Below are 11,926 nucleotides of genomic sequence, written 5' to 3'. Positions count from 1 at the left end.
TTAAAATACAAAGTACAGTTAGCCAGAAATGCTAGGATTAACCTCATGTTGGGTTGTGTAAACTTCCTATCCGATACGAGTAACATATCCTAACAAAACCTGGCAGCACTTAAATATTTCTGGTCAGAAATTGGGGGTGCAACAATATTCATTTCATATAAGGACTGAACTGTTTGTGGCATTAATTATTAACAACCGTTAGACTAAAATGTCTGAGGCCACCAAAAAATCTACATGGCACTTGGACGAATTTCAAGTTGCAGAGGATAAGCATGATTACAGCTTAGCAGATGAAAAAATTACTATCGCCAACTACAAGGCAAAATTAAAAATAACTGTAGTCAGGTATTTGTTTATTTTTTTATATTGAATTCATTTTTTACAAATATTGTTCCAGCTGCAAGGATAATGATTTAGAATTTGATATGATTGGTATTCATTCATCTGTGGCTAATGCCTTTCGCCGTTTGATGCTTAGCCATGTGCCTAGCATGGCAATAGAGAAAGTATTTTTGTATAAGAATACGTCTATCCTACAAGACGAAGTTTTAGCACATCGCATGGGTCTTTTACCATTAAAAGCTAATCCATACTTATTTCAGTATAAGGACAAGGATAGTGATGACTTGGGCACAGAGCTAGATACACTGGAATTTGAGCTTAAGGTGAAATGTACGCGCAAGAAGGATGTAAAAAATACCCAAAACCCAGATATCGCGTATGAAAACTCAAATGTTTTTTCGGGTCAAATGAAATGGTTGCCACGAGGTAAACAAGCACAAATTTTTAAAGAAGCGGACGTTGCTGCTATATATGATAATATAGTAGTCACCAAACTTCGTCCTGGACAAGAAGTGGATTTGCGTTGTGTTGCTGTTAAAGGTGTTGGTATCGATCATGCAAAGTTCTCGCCAGTAGCGACTACCTATTACAGACTTATGCCAGAAATACGTATAACTAGACCAGTTAAGGGCAAAGATGCTTGTTTGCTGCAACAATGCTTCTCACCTGGTGTTATTGGGATTAATGAGGATGATGAAGCTTATGTTAAAGATGTAAGACATGATACTTTAAGCCGCAATGTTTATCGTTATCCACATTTGGCTGAAGCTGTGTCAATATCACGTGTGAGAGATCATTTCATTTTCACTGTCGAATCGATAGGTGCTTTAAAACCAGATGTTATATTCATTGAAGCAGTTAAAATGCTTCGAAATAAATGTATAAAATTTATGAATATAATCAATACAAAATAATTTGTTAAATTACATTGAATTAATCAATACTTAAAATAAAAAAATTATATAAATTATAATGAATAATTATTATTTTCTATTTCTATAATGATTTTAAATGAATTTACTTCAGTTATTATTAAAGTTTAAATCATACATATTCGTTTATATTTATTATATACATCTATCTAACTATTATTCTATATTAATATATTGTTTCATAAGATAAAAAATTGTTTTTCATAATTTGAAAAAGGAACCAATTTTTAAAATATTATCTAGTAAGATTCTTCCTTCAAATAAAAATTAAGAAGAGACGAATTTATAAAGCTTATGTTATATCTTCATTGCATATGTGAGAAGTGACCAATAGAAAAATTGCACATTATGGTCTTTCTCTAGAACATAAATATTCTTAGAAGCACTGCAGAACAGACAAACTTATAGATAAAGCATATTTTCGTTGCATCTGTGAGTAGTTACTTTCAAAAATAATTTACCAACAGAGAAATTGCAGATGTTAGTACGTTTTGAACTTTTCCAGAACAAATGTTCGAAAATATTTTCAGAGGCATTGCAGATGACACAAACTTATAGATAAAGATGATATATCCATGCATTAGACGAAAATACTTTAAAGTATAATCCACCGATATAGAAATTGGAGGCCTTATTAATTTTGTGCTTCTTCTAGAATGAAGATACCAAAATATTTTTAGAAGCGCCGAGAAGCGTTTTACGGAGGACAATTTGAAAAATGCTGTTTTAGATGATTGATATATTCTTCATTATACATCGCTTAAATCTTTCTTTTCGAGAAGTGATAAAATTTCTTATTTCTTACACTAATTGTGTGTGCAGATTAGTACTATGTCCTATCATATTGAAAATATCAATGTCATATATAGCAAGTGTTTGGCGCAATTCTGAAATTGAGTAGTTTTGATCCATAGTAGCTGTAGACCTAGATTTACCCATACTGTTTATAATTTTCCGTGAAATAATAAATTTTCTTTGTAAGATCTAAATCCTAAATTCTGTTTAATATACTCGATTCGGCAGAATTTATGAGTTGAATTTAGAACCTATATACTAAGCTCCACATATATGTATATATTTTTGCGTATTTAGTTTGATCCTTTTTTTTGTAGCTTAAGCAACTACGAACTGTACATCGTATACATCGTTGAGTCGTAGTTAAAGTATATGTGCATTATCGTTAATTTTAAAAATAAATCAAAAATAAGTGCCGAAAAGTGGGGGTAGCACTTCAAAAACCTCTGGAAAAGATGCCTGCATATCATTGAGTCTTCCCATCTCTTATCAAAAATTTCAGCACAAAAAGGATTCGGTAGCATTCGGTGCATGCTATTAACGATATGTTCAGATTACTTAGATGCTCCAAGTAAGGTCCTGAAGCACTCTTTCTGACTAGCTTGTCTGTTCTGCAATTGCCGAAAATATCCCTATAACCGGGAACACAGATTAGAGAAATATTGAGTTGCAACGACTTTTCGTTTAGAGATGTGTAACAGGCACAAACCGTCCTAGATATAAAATGAATGAAAATCAAAAAACTGTTCAAAATTTTTGTACTGGTTTGGACGTCTACTCATATATCTGGTGTCTGGTATAAAAAATTAAAAACTGTCCAAAATTTTTGTACTGGTTTAGACATGTCTCTATATATCATATACAGTATTGCTCATTTCTGGCGCAGTGTTGCTTGTGTCTTCGACTATTTATCTATTATATATATATTAAATCACAGTAACAGATTTTTATGATTTTTTTTAATTATTCGTGAATATTTCAATTTTTAACAATTTTTTAAAGTAATATTTTTCACCAACAACAACAAATCACTTTAGGTTTAATGTGTACTAATAAAAAGTATTTAAAAACTTTTTTATATGTTTATTCAGGCGTGTTTGTGTGGACCTGTCACAATTTGACATAATTTCAAAAAGTAAGAAACTCACCAACAGATACGAGTGCTTACAGTGAATCTGTCAAATTGCTGACAACAGCATCCGATCTCTTATAATTGAAAGTTATTTTTAAAACACCCTCAAATGAATAAATGCCTGTCTATATTGAATCTTAAGTTAATAAAAAAGTATCTAAAGAATTTATATAAAAAACTTTTTCAATTTTCTTTAAAAATTTCAAAAGTATTTTAAATTTGTTAAGAAATTATTTTCTTTTATATAATATATTAAAAGTAAAATTTTCTTATTGAACGAATGTATGAATGAATTGATTAGTTCTTTAGATTCATATTCATAATTTTTTTCTGTTGTAAAACCGTAAACTAACATATATTGATTTCAATTTTAAAATTTTTCATTCACAAAATGTTTCATTAATGGATTTTTTTATTTGTGAAGAAAAAAAAATACCAGATACCAGTTCGAGGAATGAAAGATGTAAACTTGTTTACAAACACACGCTTCAGGTGCCATCAGATTTTAACAAAAACGTGTTAGTTCCATTAAATAATATTCATTAATAACTTTTTTTTCTTTAATCAATTAAATAATAAAAATACAATATATACAATACAGATGCATAAATATATAATATATCCGCTTCTACTTGAGCCGCAGATTAACTCTCGGCGGTTTTATTTATTTTCGCTCAGCAAGATCTCGTCGTCTATGAGCTTTTTCGTGGCCCTAAATGTGTGGATATTATTAATGGTGCTATAAATGATTTTTTATTGGAGTTACTGAACACCCTTCCAGCACAAAACGGATTTACAATTAAAACAAAATCGTTAATTATTACTCAAAAAATTTTAAATCAAAAATAGAGTTTAACTCGCTATCATTAATAAAACTCAACAAAAACTGTATTGAAATTTTTTTTATTATATGCCATTTTCACCTGAAGCTTTGGAAAATTTATTAAAACTATTTAAGGTTTTAGATTATTCAATTATAAGAAAAAAAAAATATATATATATAGATATTTATATCATTAAAAATATATGCTAATAGCGGTGTGTATCTGCACATATGCCACACGCCAATATAAAAACACACCATAAAATTTTTATTTGTTTCCAGATACATTAAAAAATCAGGTGTAGTGTGGAAATGCTTAAAATGTATATTAAAACATCCAATATATATATATGTATATGTATATATACTATATACTATAATATAATGTTTTTAATAATAGAACCTAAGCATTTTTCACGAATTATTCATGTGTAATTTATTTTTATTTTCTTTTAAATTTTTTTTTATCTGTTGTTATATACGCAAATAAAGCGAAGAGATTAATCATCAATCATAAGTAATAAATTTCTAAATTGTTAATAACAATTATGACCCAGCAGATTTTCGTGAAGTCATGCAAATGCCGCCAACAAGTTAATTCGCAAGTCTTTATTCATCCAAATGATAAATAAACTTTTTGATATGCGGATTTCGTGAATTAATTGATCAAATATTGATTCAATTTGCGTTAAGTATGTTTAAATTTATTAACGAATTTATTTTTTAAAAACCTTTCATTACTAAATTTATAAATGATAAGTTGTTTATTCATTCAATTACACTGTATATCAAAATATTGACAAGATTTACTCAGCTAACACAACAGTTAAGACGCGATAATGATAATCAATACTGCTAAATTGATATCTATTTCAGAACTATAACACTTAGATTATTATGATACTATATATCAAGTATCATAGCAGCAATAATTAAAAACTATAAATTTATAATATCAAAAATAAGCTATTGATCTGCTTGACACTTGACAAAATGTATTTTCCATCCTAATCTCGTATAAGAACTTTGAAATGAAAATGAGGAAAAAAAGACGATAGCACAATGGGTTGTGTACCATGTTCCATGTTAAAATGGCAGTTCAATAAAAGTACATTGATGGCCATTTAGAAACAAGTCATTATGCTATGCAGCAAAAATAAATAAAAATTACTATATATAAGTCGATGGTTTCTCTAGCATTAGCATTGATCAGATTCTTGCCTTTACAAATACCACTGACTGGTTTCTAGCTGCATCTTCTCTTTACTACCTATTACTACACGGAGTTGAAGATTTAAAATGGCTTTCTTACCTAATTGAGGATTTGGTTCTCTCTCCATCACAACTAACTAACTAATATATATAAGTATCCATCGGTTAATAATCGGTGATTTTTGGTGTATGAAACATACAAATATTCATTATTCATTATGATTATCAGTAACAGACAAAATAGCACAGTCTAACTCAGGAAACACCTTAACCCCACTACAAGCAATCTTACTCAAAGCACATAAAAGCACCAGCGACTCAAAAGGAACTATATAAATCCCGCTATTAAAGAATAATGCCCGACATGAAAACGAAATTGAGCGCAGCTTTGACTGAGGACAACTAATTATCAATTTTCTTTCTTCTACTACTGCAATTAGCGATAGCTTATTGTTAGTACTAAGTTGAATGTTAGAAGATTCAGTAAAAAACAAAATAATTTAAAAAAATGTATAAGAAAAATTAAATCTTTTAATTATTCAATTCATTTTTTTAAAGAACAAATAATTAAAGCAGATACTGAAAATATTCTCATTACTAAATAGACTTACATTCTTACACGCTTCACACAAATAGCTAATAGCATATTTATAATGTTTATTTTGAAATAATTTGCTTGCAATGAAATCTTTACTTTGCCTATATTGTCTATATATATAGGTTAAAGTGACAGCCTCGTGCACCAAAGCTGTCATTTAAACAGAAATAATGGTGCGTTATGATACCACGAATGAAATGTTGCCCGTACAGTAGACTTAAATCACCACTTTAAATATTATATAAAAGTCTCAAGTAACCCGCACACAAACAGCGTTCCAGTAAAAGGAAACTAAACTAACCACTATATAAATTTGGCTATATCTTTAATTTTAAAGAATGTTAGTTTTGTTAGTTCAGTCAGTAAAGGGGTCTCAAAGATTTTAAATCTTCTCCCTAACAATGATCGACAGTGACACATGTGTTAGAGTACAGTTACCCTCTCATCCACAGAGCAACATATTTTAAAAAATGTTTATAGGAACATAAATAATTTTTAAAAACATAAATAAATAAATATCAAAAATTAAATAGCAAAATATCATTATTTAAAAATAATATTCACTTAGTGTTTAAAAAATTCAAGCAATAAAGTATCCAATTACCAGTAGATACTATAATCAATATTCTCATAAAACGAGTCATAACTGTATTAACATATTATGATATATAAGTAAGTTATATTATAAACACATATTTGTTTTTTAATGTAATTACCCTTTTTATTGATGACGTTATTAATACCTTAATAACAATGATACAAAAGTTCGATATACGGGTAAATACCAAAAACAAAAAAAAAACCAATGGAATTAAGATTTGTAAATAATAGCTAAAGAAATATCACACAATTCTGATTAAATATTCTTTCATCTTTCAAACATTTTTTTGATGACGCACAAAAATAAAACAGAAAAGAGTACAATATCTGGATAAAAAATATATCGATAAAAGTAAATCAAATATTAATTCTTCAATAATGGACTAAATACAGAATGGAGTATAATACTTGAATAGAAATAATAAAACTGAATATTATTTTTATTTTTAATTTTTGTATTATTATTTGTCTCGGAAAAAATTAAGAAAGTACGAACTCCAATATACATATACAATGATTTGTATTGACCCGTAATTATATCTGGTCTAAATAGGCCAGGTGTAAACCATCTTCGTTATCTCTTGTTTGATAAATACGAATGAAAGGAAAGTCTTTGATCGTATCTATTTTTTCTCAATATCATTTTTAAACTGACTATTGAATGAAACAACCAATCTATAATCATGGCAATCTTTAAAAGAATATCTGGTATTCACAAAAATCGGAAATTCTCCTATTCAAGTAGAAAGAGACCACTGCGAATTAAATAATTGCATGTACATGATTGACTTTAGTTTGATTTATTTATTTTAAGATAATATTTGTCATAAATATGAAAATGAGTCTCTATAAAATTATACAGACCCCTAAACAAGTAGCTAAACAAGTAGCATAAAGGTAGCATAAAGAAGTTACTGTTTGTGATAAATTCGTTATTAATTACCACCCACTTGAGCCATAAAATTTTTTAAATGACTCAAATATAAATTCAGACGAAATACGAAACAAAAAAATATTTAAGAGCTGGAACTTTAATTTAATTACACATTTTATCTTTACCTTTTATCTTTTTATCTTTATCTTTTTATCAAAATAAAAAAGCGGTCTATTCATAAACATAGCAAACGGAGACATATGGGGCCCCAGCTAAGAATGAAACCAACGTAATTTATCATAATTAAATCGAAGTTATATAAATCCCGAAAACATAAATAACATATTAACTATATAATTTAGTTTCCCTTTTTTATGTTTTTTTTTTTGTTTTATAACCATTACAGTATTAATAAAGTAAAGTCAATTTTGTGTTCGAATTTTCTTTCTAAGTTGTCTGGGTATAAGTTATTAGATGCTATCCTTTGAGCAGCAGTTTAGGAGAGTGGTTTCCAACCGGTGGTCCGCGAAGTGGTTAAAAATGATCCGTGAATCAAATGGAATAGATTGTAGTTTGTCCACTGAGACTTCACTTATTAGAAAATAAGCACAAAAAATTATATATATATATATATATATATATATCTATATATTTAAAATTATAGCTTATATAATGCATCTATGCACTTATACAATTCATTATATATTATATCAGAGATGTATAAAGCATATTAAAATAATCATACAGTTTATTATTCTTAAACTTTGTGGTCTCTACTAAAAGCAAAAATAGCATAGTGGTAGCATACCAAACCAAAATACCAAAATAGCATACCAAACAATCTATCTAACCAATATATTTATTTTCTATTGGTTTAGCAAATTTTTCGACTATTAAATACTTGTATGGTATATATTTTTCAAGTTATTGAATTGCGCTCGTACATATATATTTATTCAATTTTTCATTGTTTTTATACCATTTAAAGGATTTAGTGTTTAATATCATACAACCTACTTCAATCTACCCAATTTGTTCAATCCATTTATCTATCGAATCTCTTTGGACTCTTTGGACTTTGGACTCTATATGTAAAAAATTCCCACATTAAATCTTCACTCTTTAAATCCTATGGGGTGAGTTATGTCTCTAACCGTGTGCTCCCCACACGATTTTTTGACTTTTGGGTGTTTTAGATTCATTAGCATTTAGGTTACATATACAAAAATGTGTGTTCTGTGCCTTCATAAATTTGTGTGTACATAAATTTAAAGATTCCTGAATTAAAATTTATGTGCTCTTAAGTGTGAACTTGTAATCTGTTTATGGTGAAAGGAATTAGTTCTTAAAAATTATTGTTTTATATACGAAATAATTTTTATAATATACTACTGAGAATTTATATCGATTTAATCGATTCTTAAAACGGAAAAAAACAAAACTGAATAATAATGATAATGCCTTTTTCAATTATTTAATTTATTTTTTTTTAATTGCACATATTTTTATTTGTCTGCACATATATTTATCTGTCTATATTTATCTGTAGATATTGTATATCATAAATATTTGTTAATATTTTCAATTTAATGTGACTATAATTTTTCTTGCCCTTCAACTTGTTGTTAATATTGTTAAAAATTTCTTCACTCACTTGCAAATTGCATATTTCCAGATATATTAATCTTAGACGTTATTTATTTTAATTCTTCGGAATAAGTGCTCAAATTTATCTACAAGAAAACTTCTTGTACAAGTGTTGAAAAGAAAACCATTATAATTTGTGTATGTTTTACATGAAATTAACAGCTACAGAAATATACAAAATATACAAAAGTGTTAATGAATTATTATCGTGTAAATGCGTTCAGCATCTCATCTTCACATTCCCCCTTATTGCTTTTTGCATGGAATAATCGCAAGAGAATTTGTTGCATTCATTTTTTAGCCATGGAACGCAAACTGCAGCCAGTCACTGGTGATATGTTGATTGATTTGGAACCGCGGTAGCAGGTTTGGAATACTTAGAAAATTATTTGTCTCCGTTTTGTTGTACACGAGTTCTGCGAAAAACACAATACCGAACAACAAATAATTAAGATAAATGCTTGCCTTTTACCGTGAATTCGGTAAATTATTTTTGTTTTCGCATAAGAAAGATGAGCATTGGTCAAATGATGTAACATTACTGGAAAATTCCTAAAATACCACAAAAACGAACATACACATATACATATATACATAGAAATACATTTATGTACATATAGGTATATGAAAGCAAAGATATAAATTTGTTCACTATATAAATGGAATAAATTAGTTTAATTTTCATTGGAGTTGATTGATGTAATCAATCCACTTAATACTGAAGAAGTTCTTCAAATGTTTCAGGACTTCTGGAAACATTTCAACGACGTCAATATCAACATAATACTAAAAAAGTTATTAAAATGTTTCAGGACGTCTGGAAACATTTCAACGACGTCAGTATCAACATAATACTGAAGAAGTTTTAAAAATATTTCAGGACGTCGGAAATATTTTATTCCTCAGAAATTATAGATTACAATCAATAAACTTAATACTGAAAAAGATCTTAAAATGTTTCAGGACATCTGGAAACGTTTCAACGACGTCAATATCAACTTAATACTGCAGAAGTTATTAAAATGTTTCAGGACGTTGGAAATATTTTATCCTCAGGAACTTTAGATTACAATCAATAAACTTAATATTGAAAAAATTCTTAAAATATTTCAGGACGTTTGGCATATTTTATCCTCAGAAACTTTAGATTAAAGCAGTACTAGCAAGAACCGTAGTAAGAAGATATCGATGAACAAACATTATGTTATTGATAAAGATATTGAATAGCCTTATTATTGAAAATTTGATAGCCTTAATAAAACTTTCCAAATTTAAAAATAATAAAAATCTATAAGACTATTGGGTTTTTTGACACATTTTTGAACAAAACTTTTTTATTAAAAATCAATTCTATATATTAAGTATTATTATTACATATTATTATATATATATTATATATTGTATATATAATATTAAGTTTATACGAGAGCTGCCTTTTAAATGTTAACAACACCCTAACAATGAAATCGCAGTGGTTAATCAGTGAAAATGGTTTTATTGTTTTTTAGATATTTTCTCCATGATGATCCATACATGTTTGGATTCGACTGAACCAATTTTTTAAACAGTTTTGACACTCTGAAGTTGATAGTTCAAAACCAGGGTTTTGAATATCTGAAAGACCTGTTCGAGCGAAAAAAAGTTACACACGCATTTTATTCTTAATGTTTGGGAACAAAAAGAAGTCAATGGGTACCAAGACGGGACCATAAGGCAAATGTACCGTCAATTCAATTAGGAGTGCTCAAAAACTTTTTTGTTTGAGTTGAAGTGTGGGTGCTCACATTATCGTAGTGGAGGATGCTTTTCTTCGACGATTGATTTTCCTCAATTCTCCGAAGACTTCCGGCAACAAATGTTTGTGTACCACTCAGAATTCACCATTCTACGTTGTTCAAGTGGTACAATTGAAAAAAACATGTTAACATTTGCTTAGATTTATACCGTCCGCGGACAACTTTTGTCGGGTTCTGTTTACTTTTTTAAACCCAAACATTGGATTACTGTTTTGTTTCGGATTTATAGGCGTAGATCTGTGAAACGTCAGTTATCGTAGACATCTTTTATGTTACCTTGTTTGCACAAATCAGGACGTGCCTTTTTTTTGAGTGGTTGTCAAATTATATACTGCTAAATGTGTACGTAAAATTGAATGTGTGCTGGTGCCACAAATGCCCAAAGAGTCTCTATCTTCCGGTATAATTGAGATACCGATCAATCATTTCCCACACTGCATCGAATTTTTTTTGGTACAACAGTCGTTATTAAACGACTTTCATGAAATTCGTCGTGCCGAGAACGACGACCACGCTGATTGATCCAGCGTATTACAGTCGCTGGATGTGGTGTTTCATCACCAAATATCGAACTAAGTTTGCTGCATTCTTTTCTTTGAATGATGCACAATGTAAGCAACACAATGCGCATGTGACCTAAAACGCTATAATAACAATTATGGGTTTTTCGATCTTTTCGTTTTTTATTTACCTCTGCACGGTATCATATATAGACAAAAATCGCATTACCAGTTACCAAATATTTTATCTTATCCTGATAGTCAGAAATATTTGTTTGTCAAACTTTAACCCGACATTGGTTTTCCAAAAATTTGGGTATTTTTTGCTCCAAACGAGATATCAATCTCTGCAGCTTGTGACTTCAATTGGGTTCAAATGATCGGGGCGAAACCCAATGAGCTGTTAACAATATTGACGAGGTTTCTCATTATCAATCGATAATTTTTTTACAATCAGAATAATCCTCGATATTTTAGTAGTAGTATTTAAAGACTAAGCATATCACAAATACCACACTTCACAGCAGCAAAATGTTCTGATTGGTTTATTAAACTATTAAATTTAGGTTTTTAGTTTTTCAAATCATAACCCTAGAACTACCTTGTTTTAAAATTTTTAAAAATGATTGAAATATTGTCAAATTGTTAAATTATTTCTAATAGAATTATGTAAAA

General features: G+C 28.8%; 1 protein-coding gene across 1 annotated transcript; it reads left to right on the top strand.

Annotated features, from left to right (window-relative positions):
• Nucleotides 1-132: 132 nt before the first annotated feature.
• On the top strand, nucleotides 133-2,175 carry LOC119674757 (DNA-directed RNA polymerases I and III subunit RPAC1-like). The gene is made up of 3 exons (XM_038085913.1): nucleotides 133-345; nucleotides 398-1,237; nucleotides 2,097-2,175. Exons 1-3 carry the CDS (start codon nucleotides 209-211, stop codon nucleotides 2,173-2,175), a joined length of 1,056 nt encoding a protein of 351 aa, XP_037941841.1. The 5' UTR covers nucleotides 133-208.
• Nucleotides 2,176-11,926: the final 9,751 nt, after the last annotated feature.

Source organism: Teleopsis dalmanni, chromosome 2 (genome assembly GCF_002237135.1).
Source record: "Teleopsis dalmanni isolate 2A chromosome 2, ASM223713v2, whole genome shotgun sequence".
Lineage (NCBI taxonomy): Eukaryota > Metazoa > Arthropoda > Insecta > Diptera > Diopsidae > Teleopsis > Teleopsis dalmanni.
The sequence above is the reverse complement of the archived record's forward strand: the minus strand, read 5'-3'. Positions and strand labels throughout refer to the sequence as shown.

Coding starts and splice junctions, on each gene's coding strand:
- LOC119674757 (XM_038085913.1), top strand. CDS start 209: ATGTCTGAGGCCACCAAAAAATCTACATGGCACTTGGACGAATTTCAA. Junction 346..397: donor TTAAAAATAACTGTAGTCAG/GTATTTGTTTAT, acceptor ATATTGTTCCAG/CTGCAAGGATAATGATTTAG. Junction 1,238..2,096: donor AAATGTATAAAATTTATGAA/TATAATCAATAC, acceptor TTGTGTGTGCAG/ATTAGTACTATGTCCTATCA.